The following is a 27178-nucleotide window of genomic DNA, read 5'->3' as shown; positions in this document are numbered from 1 at the left end:
AGGCGATGCTTCCCGTTAGTTTTGCCTTTTGGTTCATCACGAGTTAGACTGATGACTAACCTTAACTAAAACAGTTAACAATGCATGGAGATGGCCTATGTATTAATGCCCTGCAACCTTAAGCAACGCTCATTTGCAATCACGCCATTGATTACACATCAGTGACCTAAAAAGAAAATGCTTCTCCAGTGTACATTGTGTTTTTACTGCAGCTGGAAACACACAGGTATTCAATGACAAAGTCGTATTTGCTCAGAGTGGAGTTTTACACAGAAAAGTAAAGTCCAGGTTGAGGGTTCGGACATATGATTGATCATGCAGCTTTCATGTACTGTAACGATTGTATCTATGTTTATAATACAACGTGTTGTATGAGCTCCCAGACAGTGGTTTATAAAAGAGGAGGTTCACAGTGCTCTCTCACAGCAATCAATCATAGCTCAATCTACGTTGTGAGAAAAAGCAATACATAATCGAGAACAAAAATGAAATCTCACACTATGTAGCATTTCGGTCTGCCTCTGACTTTTTACAGTGACTGAGAGAAATTAAGGGGCAAATGCAAAACAAAGCTAGGCTAAAATAATGAGAATAAATGGAGAAAAATTGAGAATTTCTTTTTACACATTCCTTCATACTAAAGACTTCCAGCAAAGATATTATCAACCCTTGGAATAATCAACAAGCACAAAGCTTGTTGACGCTTCCCGGGATGACTCACACATGGTTGTGAATCACGCTCAACATCACCAGGTTCAAACATGATCATCTGCAGGTTTGCAGCACCGCGGATTCATTAAACCTGTAAGTTAAGGCCGTGTTTAATGCTTGTGTGGGTAGAAGATTGAGTTTAAAAAATAAAAAAATAAGTGTCAAACGGCCAAATGGGATTTAGCTTGTGGATGATTTAATGAAAACACTTGATTACGGAAACATTAATATTGACTTTGTATGACTGCATTTTCCATCATTAATTACCTGAAAATATCTATAACTGTTTTCCTGGCCCGCCAACATGTACTTACATGGGCGCACAGCTTCAGAGGGTAAAATTAGCACTATGCAGTTTGTAGTTCTCACTGTCCAAATTGACCACCAGTTAAATGAGAGAGTATAAGCTTCTCTTTCTGCATTCACTGTTTTTGAAAGACACTTTTGACATATTTTTGATACAATCCCAATACATTCTAGTGGTTACAACAGTTTAGTAATACTCTTTAAAAATAAATGAGGGCGATAAAACCCTAAAATCTCACCCTCAAACCCTAATTAAGTGTGGGCCTGTAGTAATAGACATGCATCAAAGGCCAGATGGAGTGGACTACACAGAATGCATCACTTACAACTAAAAAGCCTCTAATAATTAAAAACCTTTGTGCAATCAATCATTTTTACATTGTATACAAAATTGGCACACACTAACGAGGAAAAATAGGTTAATAAGCCAGCGACAAATAATATCAAAACAACAAAAAAAAGCTTAACTGTGTGTTACTGTGGCTTGCTCGCAGGGTGCATTGATAGCAGACAAGAAGCGAAAATGAAAAGAGGCAGAGGCTAGACTTGAGGACCGATCCAACATTCTCTAATTTAGGACTCTGTCTTTTTTTTGTTCTTCTTTAAGAAGGAAGGGGTGCGGAACTTCTTTTTCTTTTTGGAGGGTGATTTGCTGGGAGACTCTTCTCCCTCCTGGTCGCCAGCGTCCGCAGGCTCCTCCACCTCAGCTGCGTCTGCTGTGGCAGGGGCAGAGGGGCAGTCTTCTGCAGGAAGTGCTGGGGCATCGGAGGGGTCATCAGGTGTTAAATCTGGAAGGGTCTGTCTCAGGGTGGCGGCGTCACTCTCATCCTTATAGGTTTGTTCTTGCAGGGACTCTAATGGGGGGGAGGGGGGGGAGGAGAGTGTTATTGACCTCAGGACAAACTGATGGATCTGTGCTGCTGAGCTTACACACCACTGAGGCTACTACATATCGACCGCTGAATAAGCTGTTAAATCCACATGATTTTCTACTTTAAAAAAAAAGCATTCACTCGTTACTGCACAAGTCCACACAACTTGGCTCTTTAGTTTATCCATCTATGATGATTGATAAAATCAGTTCAAGAGGATACCGACTTTAAGCAATCGAAATTATAAAAAAAGTCTAACACTTCCAAAGGCAACATTCCCACAAACTAATAAAAATAATAGACCTGAACAGATACCTTTCCTCCGATCAAAAGCCAAACCAAGATGCACTCTCTCTCTCGTACATTACAAAACAGAAACTCATCTCTCATTGAATCACTATCCCAAGCTGCTACACAGCATTTTTCTGATTTACCTTCATTTAATGAGGGAAATCTTAATGAGTGCAGTTCCCTGGCTCATTTGCACCCTGTGTACAAACAAGCAAAAATCAATTTCTACAACACAGAAAATATTGTATTTTTTTTTTTTGTCCCCAAAGTTTTTAATAACATGACCACACAAGTGAAGTTACATAAAAAGTCAGGGGAGGGGAACAAGTTATATTACTGTAGAACTGGCACAGCCCTCAGGTGAAATAAGTTAAAATTAGGCCTTGAATAATCATTTGACTGCAATCTAATCCACTTGCTGGGAGTATGACTAACTAGAGATGTTCCCTTTGTTCTTAATAAAAGAGTACAAGAAGAGTTTGTACGTCCGTTTACATTGATCACAATGAAGTATAGTAATCTGTAAATTATTCTTGGAAGGATACATCAATTTGTTAATACTGATTTTGTTTTTTTTAAATATATAAATTAATCTAGCCTTTGTGTTTGTCCAGGTATGTTATAGTAAGCTTCTGAAGAGGGTTATGTTAACAGTCTATTAGAGTTTCCTTATCATACTATACTTTAATACTAGGGCTAAGCAGCCTTGCAACACCATGGGGCATGTTAGCTTGAGCAAAATGCACATTTAAGACTGTTTAGCAAATATTCAATATTTTCATTTGAGTCAACTTGACATTAAAAAGTCAGAAGACACGATCAAATGCACAGGGCTAATAAAAATGGCTGGCTAGCTAAACTTAAAAATAATTAGTTCATCTTAAAAATCTGCAAACATCAGTGTCCATGCACCATCACCAGATAGTTAGTAGAAAAGCCTGCGTCATCCTTATATACACAACTTAAATACTCCCAGCTAAAAAGAGTCAAGAAACAACAAGTGCTGGATCAAGAAGCTCTGCTCCAGCAGACCTTCCAGGATTAATGGCCCAAACAGCATCCAAACCACAGCTTGAAGCTCAGATACAAGCTGACACAGTGCAGCCAGGTGCAACACAACTATAGCTTTGTTTATTTTTAATAATGCTCACATGCCACAGAGAAGAGCGAGAAAACCCCCTTTGTTAAGACCTGAGAAAAACCCAACTAGTCCCCACAGCAGTCTTCATTTTACATCTCTCTATTCTGGCAGAACGGAGATGGGGCTGAACACACAGCCAGATAAAATGGAGACTAAACACCACACAGCCAAAAGCATTGGACCTCAACCATCCTTTCAAGCTAAACCAACAGAGAGTCTCAGCAAAGCCGACAGCAGTGAGTCTGGTTGGAAAGCCACTCCCAAATAAAGCACTGATGTACCTGGTAAAGGACTCGTCTGGAAGACAAACAAACATTCATCACATTTTCAAAACATTACCCGATTTCCCCGCCCGCCTGCCCCCCCCATGGAACACAAATATACAGTGTCATATAACATTGATAAAATGTGCACATGTGCAAGAGAGGTTGGTTAATTAGACAGTGACTCATTGGCAGGAGGAAAAGAGAAGTTATCCAACATAAAAAAGGTTTTGGTGAGCTATGAGATTTACTTCAGGAACATCCTCCACTTTAGTTTGGACCACTATCACTAGTTACTGGTCACTATCAGTCCAGTAAATGGGACTTTAATGCATATTACAGATCTAAGGATCACACCTGAAATAAAGATTGTAAGGGAAATGAATAAAGAACCATTTCTTGTCAGTCATTTTTCTTAAATTTTTTTTTGAAAACTGGAAACAAAACAAAAAGGGAGGAGCTCTGAAATAACCCCCATCAACCCCAAGAAAGAGATTCAGAGGAGTTTGGAGTTAAAACCGACTGAACAGTCTCAAACCCCAGAATAAGGGTTAGTTCAGACCACAGAACAGCTCTACTAGTGAAGCCATGCAAAGAAAAAAAGGGTACATGATCAAAAACAGGAATGGAGGGTGACGGGTGATTTAGGAGGGTGGTAAGGAGTTGGAACAGTACGTACTTACTATGGCAACAGGTACTCTTTTGTATTTCCATCTCCTGATTGTAATCGCAGCCACAAAGAAGAAAAAGAACAAGTAGAAACAAATGTCTATGCAGATCAAACCACAGGCACAGTGTTAAACAAAAAGAAATAAAAAAAAAAAAGTGAAATAGAGAAATAAAAAACGGCAGAAGAAAATCTTAAAAAGAATGGTTGGGAACCATTCTTAGTAGACTCCAGAAAGATGGAGAATGGAAGTGAAGGGGCAAAGGTACATTGAGACATTTGTTATATAACAACATTTCAGGTATTAGATTACACCTGCGATCAAAGCTATTCATTACCTTCCTCCCTCATGCGAACTGTAGCTCATTTAAAAAGGGAAAACTTGAGGTGTATGACTGGAATAATGCCAATTACTTTATAAATGAAGAACTCTTAGAGCCCGTTCTTGTATCATCATCATTGAGGATACTGTTCACATAGGTGTAATCCAATAGTAATAAAGACCAAGAGGGAGAAAAATAAACATAAAAAAATAATAATAATAAAAAAAAAAATAATAATAATAGAGTGTGACGTCTGCACAGGGCCATCAATAAATGCTAAATTTGACAAATAAATCTTGTCTTTTCTATTCAATATGTCACTGATATGTCGGCACCATTTTAAAAGTATCGTTTTAGCACCGGTATTGGATACCCAACCCTGCTGATGTATGTAGAATATGTCTTCTCAAACTATTTAATTGACATTACATCTGAAAGCCTGTCATTTCCCATTTCTTATAGCACACACCTGATTAAATAATCAAAACCTCTTGGCCTGTTATTACAGTAAACACAGCACAGCACCTGTAGTAGTATTATTATTAATAAAGACCACAACATGAACAGACCCCAAGACAGGCAGGCAGTTAGACGGGCAGAAGCCTCCGCTTTCCCTCTGTAGACCCTAGAAAAGCCCCAAAACCCAGCAAGAGGACTGGAGAAACCCATGCTGAACCAGGCCGCACTAGGAGTGTCAAGTATGTCAGAACAACCTACCTTCCTCTGCTCTGATGGGGGTGCTGGGTGGAGTGGTGGTGGGTTTCTGACTTTTGGGCTCTGCCTCCTCAGGCTCTTCAAGCTGCTCCTGGTCTAAATGAAGATCAGCAGAAATTAAACCGTCAGAAACTGTTCACATAATAATTTAATTTTGATTGAACATTCAAAGAATCTTAAAAAAGGTCAACACCAACAACACTGCAACACAAATAAAAGAGGACAACACAAAGAACCAAACCAAACCAAGGAGGAAGGAGAACACTGCAAACGCTTTTTAAACAATACCAGTAAAAATCAACCTTAACTTATCCCGAAGAGCTAAACCAAAACTACCGTTCATTTTGATTGGAAATCAGTCAGAGGTACAGGAGGGAGAGTAGACACCAACAGAGACATATCCAGGACATGTTAGCAGGAAGAGAAGGAGGACACAATTGTGTCCACACATGGGATGCTCTGATTGGATTACTGAGCTCAAACACAGCTTCCTCAAAAAAGGTTAGCATAACACTCCAATGCAAAAGCACTTTTAGACTTGCGAAGAGGGCGCCCTCAAAGTGAGGGGGATGGTTTCAAATTTTAGAATGAGCTTGCTTTTAGCTCCTCGCATCATCTCTACTCAGCTCCTCGTCCAATCAAACTGCAGAAAGCTATCTGATCTGCCAGAACTCTGATGCCTCTGAGGCATCAGAGAGAGGGGATGGGGTGGGGAATAATCAAGCAAAGGCTTCGAAGATTGAACTGTGGGTAGGGAGGATGCTTGGTAAAACAATGGCAGCAGACTCCAAACCCCAAGAAAAAGGAGGACACACCAGGCAGGGATATCCACACTCCTAGTGCAGCAGTGTGCGAGACGGACCAGGGCTGAGCAGGGGAGGAGGGAAGCGGAAGGCCGGATTTTAGGCACGATTCCGCATCATCTGCTGTACCTGGAGCCTGCTCTGCCTTAGCTGCCTCTACCACCGACGGCTCCTTGCTGAGGGCTCGCACCACGGCACAGTGGAACTCCTTGTGTGGGGAATCTGGAGCTGAAAAAACCTCTTCTGCTGTCGAAAAAACGTCGTCTGCAGAGTCTGTGCCGCCCTGAGCGGGCTCAGCCCCACTGGAGAGGACGATGGAGGAAGAGCCCAGCTCAGAGGCCGGTGTGGCAGTTGGAGGTGGGGCTATCTCTAAGCTGGGTGACTCAGTGGCAGACTGCAGAGGTGTAGAGACGGAGGCTCGACCCCTCGGTAGCGTTTCAGGCTCAGGGTAGGGTACGCTGGAGGCTGATCCCTCCCTACTATCGTCTCGTCCCTGCACTGTGTCATGTGTATGAGTGTGTATGGAGAAATAAAGTGATTCTGCAGGAAGGTAAATATTCTTTTATTGCATATATCCTTTAAAAATCAAATTTTATCATCAGCATGTTTTTTTAATATATATATATATATATATATATATATATATATATATATATATATATATATATATATATATATATATATATATATATATATATATATATATATATATATATATATACACACACATACATACACACACAATACCATGGTAGAGGATAGAAAGTATATATTTTTTCCTTCACATTATACTTAGATACATTTCATCATCTCCACTCGTCAGTTTTACCTTCAGGCCCTTTCTGTTTCTGCTCCACCTCCTTGCGGTACTCCTCCAGCTCCTGGTCGGTGAGTTTGGTGAAGGGGTTGGGACCCTGCTTGCTGACGATAACCTTGGGTTGGTACTCCTTCTCGATGATGGCTTTGGATGCAGTCACTAGCTCCCCCTTCAGGACATACAGAAGGAAGGTAGAAAGAGGTAACGGTCACTGCAGGTTACACAGAAGGATTTTTTTTATATATATATATATATATATATATATATATATATATATATATATATATATATATATATATATATATATATATATATATATATATATATATATATATATATATATTTTTTTTTAAAAGAAACTAGCTGTAGGGTGCAGAAATTCTCATTGAACTGGATTATCAGATCAGAGGCCGTTAACACACATAACTGTGATGCAGCGTGAGCAGTAGTATCAGCCATAAATGAAGTTACACCATTTCAAAATCCACACGTTATGATGTAAAATAACAACAGGCTACTTCTTATTATATTAGAAATAAGCAACATTTTTCCTGTTTCATTTTATACAGCAACACTGATGCATAAAAGCCAAGCACGGACAGATTTGAGAAAAAGTTCAAGCCAATACTACATCACCAGGCACACAAGAAATAGTCAAAAGGTGAAGCAGAAAAAGCATAGCTGCAGTAAACTTACAACAAAAGTGTTCTTTAAACCAAAAACTTTAGATTTATTCAAGGACTTTTTTTTAATTCCTACCTGAAGCAAACACCACCATCACTGGATATAATACCTGCCCTCTTTATTGCCCACTTCAACAATACATTTTGAAACAAGGTGAAAATCTCTCCTGCAGACAGACTCATGACAGCAAAGATACACAACCTTTCAAGAATCCTAGCTGCCACAAAAAACAAAACCTTAAATGTAACTGTATCCAAAGTTCTCAGGCTCTAGAGTTCATAAACATGTTGGAAAGACTAGGTCACCATACAAGCATAAGAGAGAAAATGGCCTCATTCTAGCACTATTATTCACTTCATCTATATAAGCCCAGATATCAAGTGTCTACCTGCAGACTCAGAGGAATGACTGGAGGATGATGTGAAGTACAGGTGAGAATATATTTGTGACTGGAGCAGTAAGTACCTTTCTAATTGATTTAGCAGGACTATAGGACCCCTCGGACACATCGAGGCCATCAATAGTGTCTGTACAGTCAGACAGAGGGGCGTCCTGCAATAGTAAACCCAGTGAGGGGAGGGAGCACAACCCAACTCTTAAACACCAGCACATTCAAATCGGCAGTCTGGCAGGCAGGCACGAATGTGCGCGCGCACACGCACACACAGGTGGAAAGTGTACTTCGGTATCTCGCTACAAGTACAAATACTAATATGAAAGTAAGGCTACTACTTTGGGTAACAGCGATCCAATTTGTCAACCTGACCATGACCATTTCAATAAGAATACACACTTAAGTCTCCCAAATGTAAAGTTTGGAGAGATTAATTACCTTTCAAAAAAGAGGCATAAAGTGAAAACATCCTCTTGGTTATAAAGCTCTGTAAGTCTGCCTTTTTAAAAAGTAGTTGCATTTTTTCTTCATTAAAAAGAAGAATGTGTGAAATCTTGGTAAAGAGTAGGGTTAATTGTTTTCTATTCCCCTTTCATTAGTTACTTTCCACCTCTGCATACACATATACCATAGAGACATTAACAAGCATTGGAAATGCAAAGCGAGATGGTTCTGGAAAGTGATGTGGGGCTGTGAAAAGCATAGCAGTGATGGCACAAATAGCCGAGATCATGCATTGTAAAGACAAACGATCCACACGGCGGGGGGGGGGGGGTGCTCTATACAGTATCTAATCTAACAAAATAACAGTACACCAAGGCCTCCTTTGGTCTTACTACGGACATGCTGGGATAAGTTTTAGGTAGCCCTAAAACTTGGTTAATGTGCACTTTAAAATAATTAGCAGCTCTGTTTCATGTCCTGCTGCTCATGGTGTTTGGGTTAAATGTCCAGGAAGTGGAAGAATTGAGCTGCCCAGCGAAGGGAGGGCAAACCATGCAAACTGAACTCGTAAGTCAAATTTTAAGCCACTTTCCATTTTCACATGTCGAAATAGGATAAAGAGTGCATGCACAGAAATAAAACTATATTGGACTGCAGTGGGGATCTAGTTGAACAATGCAAGAGTTCAAAATGACCAGTCTGAAAGTGCTGAGACAGATAACGGCCTCAACTCTGTACTACCAGAAAGAAAAGTAAAAGAATAAAATATAAAAAAGGAAATGGAGAGAAAACAAAAACAATATATGGATATGGCCACAACCTGAGCTGGGAGTTTTGGAGAGCAGAGTGAGGTTACCTCTCCCAAACACAACTCACCTGCCAGATTGACAATCTCTGTGGTCAAAGAATAATGTGACAGTTACAAAGTCACCCCATTCTCTGGGTCAAAACATGGAGGATATGTTTTGCTCTGTTATTAGCAGTGAAGTGACTCCTTCAGGAACTGAGGTCACTGTTTTTTATTAAAGCTAAGGACAACTTCACCCACACTATTCACTATTTGCAGCATTTTGGTTTAGGGGGTGACTCCAGACCTGGACAGAATATATTAGCATTATTATTTAAACTGCATAAAAGTGACCAAACTGCACAAACTCTCAAGTATATTATCAGTATGAGACACATATTCATCTCCAGGTCAGGATTGCTGTAGCAGCGAGGTTTGTATGTGCCGAGTTCAAAGACTGACCTGGGTGAAGGAGCGTTCCACCATGGTGCTGGCACACAGAACCTGAGACTGGGGCCCTGCTGTTGTTATGTCCTGCAGGTTTTGCTCCCGGATCTACAAACATTTGAAGTCATAAAAAGAATGATAAACTTATCGTGCATCCATGTGCCTCAGGAGTCTCAGATGGTCTTTGTTGCACTAAAAAGGAGACAAACGTGATACCTTATTCCTCATTTCCAGGACTTCCTTTGGGTTGGTGTTCATTGGGATGAACTGATTGGCTGCGGCAGACTGGCGGAGGCCGTCTTCCTTTGTCCACTGTAAACACCACATAAAATGTTTGTTTTTTTTAAAAAACAACTAAAACCAGATACACTGAATGACATGAAACCCAGGCACAAAAATAGATATACAAAATACTATGCAGGCTTCACAATACATGAATCATGCTGAACTGAAATGGACAAAGTTGGATGGCTGTAAAAGGGTTTAAATGTAAAAAGTGAACCAATGATGATGAGATAAATTTATACTTCTATGAATTTAGTGAAGGATTGTTTTACAACATTACCTCTCTGATGCTCACTTAACCCATATTAGATTGTATTTTCCAAGTAATGTGGTGCAGTGACTTAATGATCTAAAATGAAGAGCACTAGAGCTGTCCTGACACATGACAGATCCAAATTTGACTGAGAAACTGTTTTTACTGTCATTAAGCTTAAATGTCATAAAAAATGAAGGACTTTATCAAGTATTCTGGAATTATTCTCATTCATCCAGAAAAGTCAATGCTAACACACCAGAAACTCGCAGATGAACCTGCAAGAGGCAGCTTGAAGTGTACAATAAGAGTTGTGGTTCATGATTTTTTTTTTTAAGCTGCTGAGAAGTAAAAGCTTGACATACGACAGATTTTAGGAGCCCACACAGAGAGGAAATACAGTTTTAAAAATCCTCCCTATGGTTAGATGCCGTTTTTGGATTAATAATTCTGAAGTGAACAGTGTCGCTGATGCTCAGTCAGAAACTGATGACTGAGACCTCACGCATGGCGACAGTTAAAAATGAAATGACTAAAGCCTAACAGTGTACTTGTACTACTGAAAACCCATTTGTCATCATCATTGATGTGCTATTAGATTAAGAAAACAAACAGAAGGAGCACACTGAAGATCAACTGAAAACATCACAGAATGAGAAGAAAAGGTAAAAGGGGTCAGGGAGGGAGAAGTGAGGAGGGGGGTGGCAAGAGGGATGGATGGCTGGGTGGGTGACAGATGATGAGGCTGGCTTACGAAGCGAGAGTGGCAGTGAGGGGTGAGCTGGCATCACCATAGTCATTTCCCAGGCTGATACACAACAACAAGGACGACAGAGATAAGAGAGAAACACACCCGAGGACACTCGCACACGTTGGGACAAAAGAAAAGCCACAACGCTGCAAACTAAGACAAGAGTGTAGCGTTCCTGCAGAGCATGAAACCTTTTAGTGTCTTGACATTTTCCTTTTAAATGTGAAAAAAAAAATTAAAAACAAAAAAATACCCCACCTACTTTTCACAATGTTTTTGTAAACCTGGTAATGCTCAGCATGATTGGAGGGAAAAAAATAAAGTTTGCACCCATTTCTTGCACCAAACTGAATGAGCAGCGGGTGAATATACACATCAAATCTTCAGCTTTCATGCAAAATACTTTGTTTAACCTTTTTAAACTAGGCATGTAATTGGCGGTGGAAAGCGTAAGCTCATGACTATTCCTGTGTTTACTTTAAGCTTGGCTGGTTAGCTGCCAAACCAGGGGCTAGATGAGGGAAGGTTTCTGGATGGAAGTAGCTGGGTTGGGTTGAGTATGAGATGAACATGTAAAAGTGATATACTCACTGAGAAAGAGTCTCACAACACAACATTTCCTACTTTCCCAACAGGAGATAATTGATTCAAAAGTCAGGTCAAATTTTATGGCTTTTTTTTTTTTTCATGCAGGCCTTGAGGGGTTGAAATACAATTTTCAGAATAAAATGAAACCAGAAAAAAAAAATAAATAAATAAAATAAGGAGGAAACAGAAAACTACAACTGGGAGCACTTTAAGGTGTTTGAGGAAAAATAAAATTAGAAAAGCAGGCTGCATAACCCCTTTGGCAAAGCAAAATTTGGCTTTTTTTTTCTTATACCAATTATTTTTTCTTATCAGATGTTTATAATGTATCTGTTGTTATTCTAGTAAAAGATTATCAGAGACATGCCACCACTTCCCTCATTTATACGGGCAATGTAAATCTTATTAATACGCTCAACAATATAGCCTCAAAACTCACTGTAGTTGCATTTTCTTTGTCCTTTTTCGCTGAATCGTGTTTGAGCAACAAAGTTAACAGAGGACAACTTCAACATGCAAAGACAAAACTAAGTGTGTGTACTGCGGGGCGGTGAGCAAAAGTGTGGTTAGCAGCAACGTCACTGAGTCTTGCCACATTCACCTGCACACTTGAGGACTCATGCCACACCCCTGCTGCTCGCTCCTCTGGGAAAAACAGCAACACCAACAATGCATTTCACTACTACACATGCAGTGGGGCATGCTTTGGGCAGCTGGCCCGGCATCATGAAGCATTAGGAGACCAGAAGGGAAAACTGAGCAACAAATCTCCACAGCTATGCTACCAAGTAATTAACAGAGCAGAGTTAACTGCATTGAAAGGTGGGTTAATAGGACATCTGAAATTACAGTGAGTGAGCCTAAAAAGCCCAAAAGTAGTGAAAAGCAGGATTATACCAACTTCCATTTTCAGCCTAGCACTTACAACAGTTTCAGCTTTGAACTATACTTCTACTCCTCACTGTCCCCAGAACCTAAGGATGCCGACCACCTGCCCATTTCCACCAACAAGGTAGCTGTAAAATCTTTACTATGAACAATAAGGTAGGCACAGACCAAGCAGTTGGTTATACAGCTTGGCACGCAGACACCAGACGAGAGAGACTGCAGCAAGGGTTTGACGTGATCGTGTGTTATGTTCGTCCACACCTTAGGCTTCGACTTGGGGCTGCTGCCGTCGGGCCCATCCTCGCAGGGCTCGTCAGGCCGGCCGCCGGCATTAAGCCAGCGGGTCTTGTCACGCTGGCCGCGCTGGAAGCTCTGTTTCATTGGGGAGCGAGCACCTGAGTCACTGTCCTCCCCGTATGAGTAACCACCGTGGGTGGAGGGAGCGATCTCCACTTCACTGTGCTTTTTAGCTTTGTCTCGCAATGCTGGGCAGCGATAAGGGTAGCCCGTCCTGTAGCCCTGTGAAACAGGAAGACAAACATAAAACAGGGGTTAACAAATCATTAATACACCGTATACACTGTATATCAATGTTTAAAGTACTTTTTAAGTAGCTACTTTTAAGTAAACACTATGCAACTATGACTATGTTTTAAAAGAAGAAATAATACATTCTTCTCTTAAACAAAACATTACTTTATCGGCAATAGAACACGGCGTTGTTCAAATCAATACATTCTGGTCTGGTATGACCAGTAGCTTAGGGTGGCTAATGCTAGCTAATGTTAGCAAACTTTAGATAGATTGCTGTGTAACTGACATTACTGAGTCAGTTTTACCACTATCCAATATTGTCCATGTAGTCGGTGTATAGGAAAACCTACAGTGTTGCTTTAAAGCCTACACTCGGAGAGAGTGGAGAAGTGGGTAGTAATTCATCCAGTAGCCAGGGTTCCAGAAATAAAAAAAAAAGGGGACAGTTTATCCAAAATAAAAAAAGAAATTAAAATTAAATTTAAAAAAAAGTGTTCAAAGAATGAAGAACTACCACTCCACAGCAAACATTTCCCCCTTCTCTTTGTACTTACCAAGTTGTCGAGCATTCTCATGAGAGCCTCAAACTCCTGCTCCCCGACTAGCCACTTGGGGTGTGTAGAAGGCCCGTCGACGGCTGGCTCCGGGACCCGTGGGCGGGACTTGTATTTCGTTGGGTCCAGCAACACCAGATTATCTGGCCCTCCAGCGCTGGCCAGTGTTCGCACCTGAAAGAAATTGGGAGGGATACCGAAAGACAAACCACAGACAGATCCAGAATACAGAAGGAAAATAAAATGTGGACATGACACACACACACACACACACACACACACACACACACAAACACGCATACAGACATCAAGATGAAGAAAGATGAACACATAAAAATGTGGAGAGACAAGGGACAAAGACAATTGTTATGAAAAATGCAGACAAACATATGGTGCCAAATACAACAACCGAAATGAAAACAAAATGGTTCTATACATCATATCACAATAAAAGCAAAGTGATAATACTTTTGACATAAATAAATGTCCATGCACTACATGCAATTTCCAAGTGAGATTTCATATTTCCTTTACAGAGTTCAGCGTGCCTCCTACCTGGATCTCACAGGCAGTGACCAGATTGTGGATGTAATAGAAAGCTTCCTCCACTGTTTCACCTACAGACACCAAGCCATGGTTCCTTAGAATGAGCACCTGGGAGAGAGGAGAGAAAAAAAAAAAAAGGCAAAGAAAAGCACATTCTCATGTGTTACAGAAGTAATAAATAGATAAAATAATATAATAAATTGAATTTAGCAGGTTTTTCCCAATAAAACTATTACATTTCAAATTGACATTTGCACAGCTGCTGCGGAAGCAATATTGATCTTGTTTGTTATTTTCACATACAGACATACACTCTGCTGTTACCTTGCTGTTAGGCCCAATGTTCCTCTGTATGAGGGTACTTTCTTCCTCATCCACCAGTATGCCTTGGTAGTCATGATAGGCCACCTCACCCAGGGACAGTGCCTCAGGCGAGATGGGCAACAGGCCGCATTTCATGGCGGACACCTGCAATCAAACAGATGCAACAAATGACATCAGACTCTGTGTTTATATCGGGTATATTCATTTGTATGTGCTGTTCCTTACCGCACCACCCGCAGATGTGTGTATATGTACAATACACTTGACATCGGGCCGTGCAGCGTAGATGGCAGAGTGGAGAGTGAAGCCGGCCTGGTTGACCCCGAGATTGGTGCTTCCCCGGTCAACTATCTCACCTTGAAGGTTTATCTTCACCTGGACAGAAGGGCAGACAACAAGAGGTTACTCAAAACAATAGGTTTAAGTTGAATGACTTAAGAATCTCACTTATTACAACATATTTTAATCACAAGAGAAGTACACCAATGCTCACAGATATCACTGATAGAAAAGTAGAAAGAAACCATAAGACAAGACATGCAGTTCTAATAAGAGATCAGCACAGATTCTCACCAGACTGGAAGCGGTGACTTCACTGTACAGGAGCCCAAAAGGGATAATTAGGAAGCGCTCCTGGTCTGAGTTCACCCTGACCTAAAGGACCAGTTGACAGTCACATTAGATCATAGTGTTACTTTAATGTTCCTTTCACTTTCTCACACACACACACACACACACACACATATATTATAAACCTACAATTCAGATCATATACCCACATAGCATTGAACATGTACAATTTGGCCAATATTTGTTGAATTTGAGCCTATATTTGTTTACATTTTGGCAAAATGGCACCATTAAAAAAAAAATGCTGAATTGAAGCTCATGTATCAACAAGACTCCAGATCTAGAATGAGAAATATTCTATTTATATGCTACAGACTGTTAAACTCTCAGCACAATTCCATTGTTTTCACTCTAATAGAATTTCTAAATCAACGAGAACTAAAATCTTAATGGTTGCCACTTTAAGTCGCTATTGCAAATTTTAAGCTCTCTCTCTGCTATTTCGTGGCCCTCTGTTGGACGACGATCACAGCGGATTGCTACATTACACACGCCACTATACGAGGACTAGCGGGTTAAATCGGCCGTCCCACATAGAGTATGCCAAGCAGACACACAGCTACGACCTCGCAGGTGGATGCGGTGGAAACAGACTCGGACATACGTTCCGCCGACAGCTGCAGACTTGCGTCAGTCGCACAAGCGGTTCCACGGAAGTGGCTGCTTGTGTCCAAGACATCCATCCATGTCCACGTGGCTGCGTGACCGGTATAAGTCCAAAGCTGTCCATGGACGCGGAACGCAGGTCCGAGCTTCACAGACAGGTGAACAGAGACTCGTTGCCTGCTTGTCGTAACAGTTAATGATCGGTTAACATTGGTCAGCTATGGATCAGAATTTATTTATTTTTTTGCATCCCTACTATGAATGCACAGACAACTATCACTGGATTTTTACTTTTAACTGTGATAATTTTCAGGCAAGTTCTTTATGTGGAACAGATTAAGATTAAGGTGAATATATCTTAACTGCTGAATGACAAATTCAGTCAACATTTTCAGTTATATTATAAAGAAAGAATCCCATCTTACTGTGATGTGGTTGTAGATGAGCTCGGACCAGCCGAACAAGTCAGCGAGCCGATAAAAGGCAGCCAGCTTGCAGCGGAGCAACTTCTCATCCTTGTCATAGGAAATAGAGTCTGAGCCACGCAGATCATTCACTGGAGTCACCATACCCAAACCTGAGTGGAGAAGACAGGGTTCGCTTACATGAAAGAGGCTGACAAATGATAACAATAGTGAGGAAAAAAAAGAAACAAAAATTGGTCAAATATAGTGCTCTGTACCGAACAAAAATAACAACTGATTAAAGAATGAAGAACTACCACTCCACAGCAAATATTATTCCTGATTACTTGCTAGCGTGAAAGAAAATAATCTAATTTGCAGATAATAGCAATTAGATAGAGTCTGAATCCAACTGGACTCTTTGTCCAATAATTAACTTTGGCTTATGCTGCATTCCTTATTGTGAGCACAGACATAGCAGGGCTGAGGTCAAAAAGTCACACACACACTCATTCCCTTCTCTTCTCTGCTTACTCATGTTGAGCGCCGCCATGCCTCCCTGAGGTGCAGCGGGATACATGGAAGGCATGCTGGTGGTCATGAAGTCTGCGATCTGCTGCAGAGCCAACAGGCTAGTGGGCGTCTTCCCCTTCTTCAGCTGATCCTGGATCATTGTCTCCAGCTCATCGCAGAATGCCTGCCGGTCATCAACAAAGACACAAAAACAAAAATGTAAGGGCAAAAAAACCAAACACATAGGGGCACAATGACCAAACACAGAAGGCTTTTTCGAGATTAAGAGGCCAGACACACCATATTGGCAGAGGGGCAGGCAACCACACAAGTACACACATCAGCCAAACAACTTCCAATAGTCAAACTGCAAAAAATCCTACCTTCACAAAGGTTATGTTTTTGTTGCAACTGTTTTAAAGAGGTTTTGATTCAACTATGGTCAGATTGGAGGATGCAGTGCGTGTTGCTGTTGAATTGTACTGCATCACACTGACATAACAGAAACACCTCTCTTGTATTATGCAATACAGTTGAACAGGACTGTTGTATTAGACTGTATTAGATATAGCTAGGGAAACTAATAAATAGGCAACTGAGTGTAATTTGCATACAATTCATATTCACAGTCCATAAGGTTGAGATACAGAGAAAACACTGACCTGAGCCTAACGAAGTAAAAACCTCATATAGGCACCACTCTGGGCTCTTTTTTTCAGGACTTGGATACATCCGTGCTTCTCACACATACAATAGGCCTGTACACAGTGCTGTTCTCTGTCCTAAGTATTCAGCTGGTCACACACACACTGTTGATGGGGAATAATCTGGATCCATCATGTGCTGTTGAGAAGGCTGCTGCCTTTACACTAAAAAGAGCCTTTTCAAATGTTACCATGCTGGTAATGGCAGTGTGACCACAGTATTTTTGTCAGTTAATGTAGTGAGTGTCGAGCAAATGTAGTGTATGCTCCTGAATCTGAATACGTTTAATGTGTCTGCTCCACTGACCGGACTCTGTAGTATCATGGAGACCCTCTTCCTCTGCTCCATCATGTTGAAGTCCTGCCGCAGGTCGGGTGCCATGTTTCTCTCCCTCTGGTACTCCGGGCTGCTCTCATCCACCCGGTCGAAGTACCGCTCCTTGTGTGGGGCTGTGGTGGGAGGGGGGGCCGTCACCACGCCGGCACCTGAGTTGCCGTTCATCCTGGGCTGGCCTCCTGTAGGAGGGAGTGATAAGAGATAATGTTTGAACTGTTTTTTCAAGGCCGATACAGATACCGATTATTATTAGTTAATGAAACCGATAACTGATATTTGGAACCGATATGCATTTACATTGAAAATGGAAATCTTTAAGTCAAAATTAAGATTTTGGAATGTTACAAACTCAAAACTTTGTTTAAATGCTTTAAGCAATTATTTAATAAATTAGAAATTTTCAACATAATACACAGTAAAAGACAGTCGGTGTTGTCAGCGGGACATAAGGTCAGACTCAGCGGTGAGTGAAACCAAAGCAGATGGACAGACACAGAGCTGTAGCAGGGCCAAAGTAGCCACTTTTTAATTAACTTTATCGGTAATCAGGCAAATAAAACATCGATAGAGATAATCTGCAAACTACCCAAAAACGGCCCGATAATCGCCTAGGGACAATAATCAGTCTATCCCTAAAACATATCAATTAGGATTAAAACAGACTAATAATACCTACTAATAAATCACCTAGTGTGGGTTTTAAAAACTTTATATATAATTATAAACTTTTTTCCTTAAATGTTTGGTATAAATTAATTAAGGAAAAATCAAGTAGGAGGAAGTAAGATGCTGACGGAAGGATTGCCAGTCATTAGACCAGAAAATCAATCACACAGACCACACTCTGCCCTACTTCCTGTCACCATCATGTGAACACTCTTCCCAGCTGAGATGGCTTTTCATTGATTTCCACAATGTGTTTCCTGGAATCACAACACCACTCAACTGTCAAGGCTGGGCAAAGGAAATATAGCCAAAAGGTATCGTAGCAATCAGCTTGACAAATAATTATCACTCCGGAATTTTTTATTTTATTAAATAAATGTTGTATATATATACACATTTGTGCATACGTGTATGTATGTATGTATGTATGTATGTGTATATATATGTATGTATGTATGTATGTATGTATGTATGTATGTATATATATATATATATATATATATATATATATATATATATATATATATATATATATATATATATATATATATATATATATATATATATATATATATATATATATATATATATACATATACATACATACATAGAATCAAGAACCAACATTTATCTTAAATATTACCATGTGTCCCCTCCAACTGACAACAACAGGGAGGGGTTTAAGAGACATAAAGAGATTGGAGAGAGATTTCCTATAGATCCATGTCCATCCAGCTGGCTGGGTGTATGTGTGGATAAATAGTCACCGCCTGTCTGTCACAGAACAGACTACTCAAGCCCCGACTCTAAAGGACGCAGACCCAGTTATGAGCACAGGGAAATGTGTGTGTGTGCAAGCATGCATGGGTAATATGGGGTTGCTCTGGCAGAAACTGATGCAGCCCATTAGTCGGCTGGGCATCAATAAAAATGTTAAGCCAGAACAACCATGACGACTGCAGACCAAACCCAAAGCATCCAGTATCACACTGAGAGCTGGCAGGGCTGGCCACTTTTATTGGTGTACTGAGATTTTCCACATCAAACCCAACATTCTTTTCACACATCTTAGGTCACCTGCTCCAATCAAGGTTTTTGTGTTTTCAACCGGTTTGGCTAATTCTAGGCCAACAATGTTTGGTCCATTTTCACCTCATAAACACATTAAATGAGGGGAAATTACATAATCACAACATAACATTGTAGAGAGAAAAAAATAAAAAGGTTTAAAGCTGACTGGGTAAACTGTGTAACATGTTTTTTTAAGACTGATCATTTTACAACAACACTTAACGGACATGAACCACAGATAAGACCTAAAAGCTGCACTCTGCCTTCAGTAAAATGGAAATATGAAGTGAAAACGCAGTATTATAAAATAAAAAATGTATATATATATATATATATATATATATATATATATATATATATATATATTATTTCCAACTATACCATTTGTTAATAATTACCTTTAATACACATAATTCATTAATTCACAAGAAGAAAGTCCATGCCAACTCATTAATTCCACTAGAGTCAAAAGCTGAGATGGTAGCAACAACTACTTTGCTAGGCTAGTTACCTTTTAGCGGGCTGGTTTAACTATCTTATTTATGCTGTATATCAGTTTATAACAAAACTAAAGTACCAGGATGTTAATTCATCATCACTGGTGCCTGTTTGCTTGTTATGTTCTCTCTTTCTTCAGCACTGGAACTAAGCTACCATGCAGTACCAAAACAATTACACACAACACCGTTGCGTGGCAATAATAACGTATCTTTATTATTGATTTTATTATTAGGTTAATGACAACACTGCAGTGTCTACAGCCCTTCCAAGACTGGCCCGTGTCAGCCGGGTTTACAGGAGATGGACTAAATGCTTCTAGACTGCTAGTCTGATCTCATTCACTTTACTCTGGCGTGTTTGCTGTCTGTTGGTCATGTTGGTGTTTATTGCTAGTGGCAACGATGGTAATCAAACATGTCTGCTGACCACGGGATAACTGAAAAAAAAAAAAAATAGAGACATTTGTGCTGCTGATTTTTTGTTTAGAGAGCAGAATATACTTCATGTGTGCTAAATCTACCGTTAGCACTAAAACCAGAATTTAGGCTTGTTATCAATGCTAATCTTGCTCACAATGACCCAACTCTCTATGCACTAAAGCACTGCAGGAATTGTGTAATAGGATCCTTTGGATGGTCTCGAGGCTGCCATCGGTCCAACACTGCAGTGCATACAGCCACAAAATCTGCTAACGCCTGCAAATACATGATGAATGAACCATAAGTATCACTAAAACTGCATGACGGAGAAAGATAAAAGATGAGCAGCAGGAGCAAAGAGAATATCAGATGATATGCAGAAATCTTCTCTGTGGCTTTCATATTTCCTTGGGTTTTCTGCTCTGTGTCAGTATAATGACCTCCATGTCAGAGTAAACAAAGCAAGGAGAATAAAAAGGGAATACAGGTGTATTGTGCATTCACAAATATTAGTAATGGAGTTGAATCAGGTCGCTTTCACTGCCATCTCACGGAGCATTTCTTTGAATGAAGTAATTTCACGCTGCACTCTGCCCTCCCACAAATGTTAACTGAATCCAGCTGTGCAATAGTAGACACCATTCCAACATAAACATCTCCAGAGCATCTTTTTCTGTGGTGTAAATTATGTCCAGATCCTTAGGTTGCTCATTTCTTAGACAATGTAGCAATAACAATGGTCATAGATGCAGGAAGCTTTCACCATCTATGCACGATGTGGTCATCTCACAACCACCCCGCCTCGCCAGACCCCCCCCCCACTTCTCATCTCTCCTCAGATATGTAGGTGCAGGGGGGCTCGGCTAGCCTCCACTGCTGTTAAGAGTGCAATTGCTATGGAAACCAAAACACATTACCATGGAAACACGGGACAGCTTTTAAAAATTGCCGTTATGTAACAGCTGTATGCCAACATCATGCTGCAAGCCAGTCAGTGTCACAAGGCGCACACCTTCAAACTAATGTGCTACTCATTTTACGTTAGATTCAAAACATGTCAGGGACTCAAGAAATGTAACATACACTGACTTAATAGTATTTGTTTTAGATTAAGACTAAGTCGGGAATCAAACACTACATTTTTCTGGAGAATTGAACTAATTAATAAAATAAAATATGAGGTTTCAAGGTTACAAACAATCTCATAACCTGATTTTTACTCATATCACATGGAATGAGACTGATGTGCAGGGAGACTAAGATATTTTACAGTTCTATAAATGCACTTGTTCAGTATCAAGATATTAACTTAAAACTCAGAAGCACCCGTCATTGTGCATCAGGGAAGGGTCGAGTCCGTGTCATACCACGATGGGACAAGTCATGACAACCAGAAAGTTTTAAGAGAGGCATAATAACATAAATAAATAAATAAATGCAGGAATGGTACAAATGGAGCATCTTGTCATGGCCCATCTCCCTGAAGGCAGACTCACCCTGGCTTCCATAACCACAGCCATTAAATCTGTATTGGAAAGTACCCTGTACTCATTGAGTGGAACCATGGGTGTGTCTAAATATGTAACTCATGCACCACCCTATGCAGACAATAACTATCTGGTCCTGGCACTGTATTGTCTGGCCTGACAGCACTCTGTGCCCTGCAGGTTTGAACAAAAAAAAGGGGCATAAGAGCTTCTCCAAAAGCAGAAAAATAAAAATATTTGTTTAAAAAAACTATTTAAACAAAGTTGGTTTTGGGGTGACCATGTAAAGACAGAGTTGCATATTGCAATCACAGATTAGGCTAGGACTAATGAAGATGTAACTCTACATCGAAACGTTAGTCACTGTTTTTCACCTTAAGTAATCTGAAAGACATCTGTGTTGCACCGGCTATTTTTTGTTACTTTATACCGTTTTTGTCCTGCCTTGGTTGCACCGGATTGTTGTGGTCTGCAGAAGCGCAGAGTACTTTCCTTTTTAACAGATTAGGCTAGCTTCCTAAATTATAGGAAGTAAAAATAAGAGACACCATGACTGAGTTAACCCCAGCCTGCAGATTTTTTATTTTTAAGCTGTGGATAGAAAGACCTGCTATGGGCCAGCTCTGGCTGATGGCAAGTGCCAGACTGTCTCTTATCTCTGACTAGAGTAAGAGCAAATTTGACGCTGCTATAGAGTGCCTGCTAGGACTTTAAGATATTGACAGTTGTCGGTTTACCGAGGACCTCTGATAAACGGAAAATATAACAGCTTATGCACATCAAAAGCTGCCATTTCTGCCTACATTTCACTGTGGAAAACCCTTGGGCTGGATACATCCAAGGGTTTTCTTGTCTCCAAGCAACAGGAAAAATGTGACGATGAATCACATTCATACAGTACAATATATGCCATCTGTCTTTGAGACATTCGAGGAGACATTTGGATTTGACTTTTTTTAGACCCGCTAACACTATAAATGTAAGCAAAAGGAAAGAGCAGACTATACAAAGATGTACTATATGTGCTCATTGTGCTGCCTGCTTGGTGGCCACAGACTGCTAGTTAAATCTCTTAATTTAGACATAGTACATTTCTGGGGAATCAATTAAGAAACTGTAGATAAAGTTAACTACACTTTGATTAAATACCTGACAAATCAAGGTTTCTCAACTCACTGATGCAGAAATCATTCCTGCTAATCGATTTGCAGCATTTCCCACAAAGGCTGAATAAACTCAAAAATATTAAGAGATGTCTGATAGTTGACACATTTACACATATCATTTTACTATATGCACCATCATATCGCTCAAACGTAATAGAAAAATCTAATTCCTCAGCAAAAAGCTCCTCTTACTTCGAAACCCATAACTTATGTGCTGCTAACCACAACAGTGCACAATGGCAAAGGAAAATGAAACAAGCAACTGAATTCCATCTAGATGATTGATTAAACTGATGTTTTGAACTTGCAATGACACCACTAAATACAGATGTTTCCATTCTCCACAGAGGCTGCTAATAGCAAATGATGGGAGAGGAGAAAGGAAGAAAAGCTAGAGATAGCACATGTAGAGAAGCACCAGGCTCTCTGCTATCCCACAGTGGCTGGCTTTGTCAACTTTAATGCACTGGGTATAGGCCTACATTGTGCATATATCAATTTTATCATAATTCTTTTTTGAGAGACGGAAGCTTGCACTTAAAAACATTTTTTCAGCATGACTAAGCTCTTTGAAAAAAGAAAGCAATCTGAAGCAAAAAGATCCATTTAGTTTGTTCCAAAAGTATGCCAATCAAGCCATCGGCAGTGAAAAGATCATTATGGTGTGAAAAAAAGATGGCCTCAAAGTCTTGCTGGTCTTTCTGTAACAGTTTGTGTGTGTGTGTGTGTGTGTGTGTGTGTTTCAAGCAGTTTTCAGACGTGAGAAGCACTCGGACAAGGTTCTTTATATCTCTGAGCTGGATGCCTGACATTACTGGGGACGAAGAATCCACCAACTGCTCTTTAGTGTGTGTGTCAGGCCCTAACTACTACTAAACTGGTAGGAATGCCTTAGGTGTCATTTTACCACTGCCCCATGTATGGTTTGTGCACCAGAAAGTAACTGACGTGCACATAGAAGTCACAGCGTTATGTAAACATGAGCTAACAGCAGACAAACTAAAATACAGTACATGAGGAGGAAACAATAAATGTGTATATTACTGACCTCTTTCCTCAAACCACATCACTGAAGGAAAAAAAAAAAAAAAAAAAGTCTTGCAACATTACTTGTTATACTCTGCTTCAACTTGTGCCATTATCTTTGTCATTATAAATATACCATGCTGCATTTTTTTTTTAGAATCTCTAATGAATCATGGTATACATCTATGTGCTCTTACTAAGCTAAACAGAGTAGACAGGGAACTACTGAGATGGCAGCAGAGGAATTTTGGCCAAATTGTCTTTCCTGTCTGGGACAAAAGGAGAAATGGGGAATATGCGAGTTGTATAATTTATAGTAAAGTCGTGCACAACCAAAGCTTATTTTTCACCTAATAATCGTCTTTTTGGAGATATTTTAACATTTAAATGAATCACTGTGCCGGAGTTTGTTTCCTCTTTTAAGTCAGGTGGACTGCTAAAGGATTATAGTTCATTGTCATCCACTCACCCGCTAGATTACATTAAGTCTTTATCCATTTTCCACTATGCAATTATATCACACGGTGCAGATTCCAGGTATTTGTGCTTCCTGCAAAAGAGGAACTTTTGAACATTTAAAGCAGCTATAATTTATACTGTGATAATAGCAATCCATTAAATAACAATGTAAAAAGGGGGTCACTTGTATGGACCTAGAGAGAATTAATCCCCAGAATCTGCAGCCCACCTCAGTTTTACGGAGCTTTATTGTGACTTTCAGCTCATTGTTTAGCCGTCCGACCACATCTTTCCTGTTTTAGTTTACTCTCACCGATATCATAGCGTTGTTTTGGCTGCAGCAGGAAGCCGTTTCAGTGAAAAAGCTCTGAAAACACACTGCATTCTACCTGCTCAGCACTGAATAGCAGATAGATGAAATTAGACTAGCTGGAGAACATAGACAAACTCATAGTGGAGCTTTTAGCAGCTAAAAGAGACATATTTTCCTCTGCTTTGGTAAGTATGTCACCTTTTCCACCCCACCATTAAATGAATGATCATCAGATCGATTAGAGCCAAGCGATGCATCCAAGTTTAATTTAAGAAACAAGTAAATAGCTCAAGACAAAGCCAATGACATGATTTTTTTTTAGATGTACTGCATGTATTGGGAATATATTCATGGGAAAGGTATTATCTGCTGCGGACCACCAAGGCCATGCCAGACGCTGTGTTGTGTTAAGACTGCGAGTACAGGGGCTCGGTGTTTATCTGGCTGTCACATGTCATATGGGACAGAGTGGTGGAAGATTGCTCTCTGAAACAACACACCCCTCCCTGTACAGTTTCCTTAGGCCCCACTGTGGGATGTACTGTCATAATTTGCATCTGTGCAGCATTCTGCTGGTTAAATATTTGACCCAAACATAGACACCTATATTGACTCGATCTTTAGTGGCCTCTGTGGTGTGAATACAAGTTTAAGTGACTGTGTACGCATCTCAAACTTAAAAAAAAAAAAAAAATCCTGCTAAGTGATCACATATGGGGAGGAAGGAAGGAAAGAGTGAAATAGAGAGAATGGACTTGAAATGAGGAACACATTTTCAGCTGCACTGCAGTCAAGGGTGTGGGCGTGGGGAGTGGGAGTAAAACAAACACTCTGTATCTAAAGTGGGTGTCTATGTATATGTGTAGTAGTGTGTGTTGATGGTGGTAACATTAAGCCAGACTGACAGAGCTAAGCTTCCTCCATTGGGAATTTCACTCATTCTAACAGAATTACCAAATCCAGGGAGTTACCATCCCTTAACACTCACACATTTTATCAGGCAGTTTGGGTTTGCTAATCCTCATACAGTATGAGGGGGAAGGGACTTTACACTGGACTTTACAAAGAAGTCAGACACTGCAACAGCTTAGTGGTTATGTTCTCCAGTTTGGGGCTAAAAACAAATGGCTAACTGTCAACAAGGCACACAGAAACCTTTACAAAATCTCAGGTTATTATTGCCTGTCAAACCTCCAACTGACACTCTTACTAGAATTACAACTCATTCTTAGATAGCGCGGCAACTAACAATTATTTTCATTATTTATCAATTATATCTTCGACTACTCTATCAATCTTTAAGTGCATAAAATGCCATAAAATTGGTGAATAACAGTCATCGCAAGTTCACAAAGCCCAAGGTGACATTGTTTTGTCCGACCATCTGCCCCAAACTTGAAGCTTAAATAACAATTATATATAAAACCGAGAAATGCAGCAAATTCATGGAGGATGTTTGAAGAGGCAAACATTTGATTTTTTTCTTGTGGAGGATACATTTTGTGTTAACACACTTAAGCAAGCATAAATATCATGATATAGCCTAACTTTATTGCATTTTACACTACTAATGTACAGTGTATTACCATGCACTGTCATTGTATACTGTATATTTGGTGTTGTTACTTTTGGGTTTCTATATGTTGTGTTTAATGCATGTCACTTGGCTATTTTAACAACACAATGTCCCATTGGGATTAATAAAGTACTTTATCTGATACAATGTGGCATAGCGTTTCCTCTTGTACTGTGAAATGACAGGTGATGTGCTTTCAATCAAGACATTACTGTGCTTATTATGCATTATTATGCAGGACATGGTGCCATCTGAACAACAGGAAACTGCTCCATCACGACACAACTAGATACCCTTCGGCTCCAAAACACGCCCAGACTGGAACCAGACCTACCCAGTGCAGAGACACACACTACATTAGGAAACGCATCGACCCGAGCAGCCCATATTAAATAGCTCAAGTAACTGTGAGCATGTGAAATGCAAAATAATGCAACCACAGGCCTGCTCGGGCAGCAGGCTAACGACAAATACCAGGCACAAGTGTGTTCCCCTGGGCTGTTGTTCAACGCAGGAAACCGTCTGAGCTCAGGCGCGTTCATTTAATAACACTAAAACGCAGAAATGCTCGTTTTACGATGTGAAAACGTACACAGCCGCCTCTCTGCAGACTGCACCGAGCAACATATTAGCAAAACAGTGAGAGAGCGCCACACTGGAACACAACGAGACTGTGGAACAAACGTTAAAAAAACACACACATGGATCATGTTGTACCGGACAACCGCTGAAATGCAAACATTATCGATTGGTTCCGAGCTTACCCACTCTTTGATGAAGTGATGAAATATATAAACAGTGCTCGGCGCAATCAAGACGGTGGGTTTCACTATCTTTATCCCCTACCCTGATGATCTCAGAGTGGGTTTATATCTCTCCGCTCGTCGTCCCTGTGTCGCTCCGCCCAGCCAAC

The 27178-nt window shown here is 40.2% G+C and overlaps 1 protein-coding gene across 20 annotated transcripts; it reads right to left on the bottom strand.

The window, feature by feature from the left end:
* Window positions 1–885: 885 nt before the first annotated feature.
* add1 (adducin 1 (alpha)) lies at window positions 886–27178 on the bottom strand. 20 transcript variants are annotated; one of them, XM_078270722.1, is made up of 19 exons: window positions 27030–27178; window positions 17552–17760; window positions 16562–16724; window positions 16049–16200; window positions 14961–15041; window positions 14613–14762; window positions 14388–14531; window positions 14073–14171; window positions 13518–13691; window positions 12598–12948; window positions 9881–9976; window positions 9680–9772; window positions 8058–8144; window positions 6921–7077; window positions 6221–6631; window positions 5292–5384; window positions 3603–3618; window positions 2324–2377; window positions 1782–1871 (listed from the first exon to the last, which is right to left on the bottom strand). In XM_078270722.1, the coding sequence occupies exons 2-18, from the start codon at window positions 17744–17746 to the stop codon at window positions 2326–2328; spliced, it is 2514 nt and encodes an 837-aa protein (XP_078126848.1). In that variant the 5' UTR covers window positions 17747–17760; window positions 27030–27178; the 3' UTR covers window positions 1782–1871; window positions 2324–2325. The 20 variants fall into 20 exon arrangements, with proteins under 20 accessions (XP_078126841.1, XP_078126843.1, XP_078126842.1 ...); XM_078270723.1 differs by lacking the exon at window positions 2324–2377 and having other exon boundaries at window positions 1752–1871; XM_078270725.1 differs by lacking the exons at window positions 2324–2377; window positions 3603–3618 and adding an exon at window positions 4268–4301 and having other exon boundaries at window positions 1793–1871.

Source organism: Sander vitreus, chromosome 16 (assembly GCF_031162955.1).
Source record: "Sander vitreus isolate 19-12246 chromosome 16, sanVit1, whole genome shotgun sequence".
Lineage (NCBI taxonomy): Eukaryota > Metazoa > Chordata > Actinopteri > Perciformes > Percidae > Sander > Sander vitreus.
The sequence above is the reverse complement of the archived record's forward strand: the minus strand, read 5'-3'. Positions and strand labels throughout refer to the sequence as shown.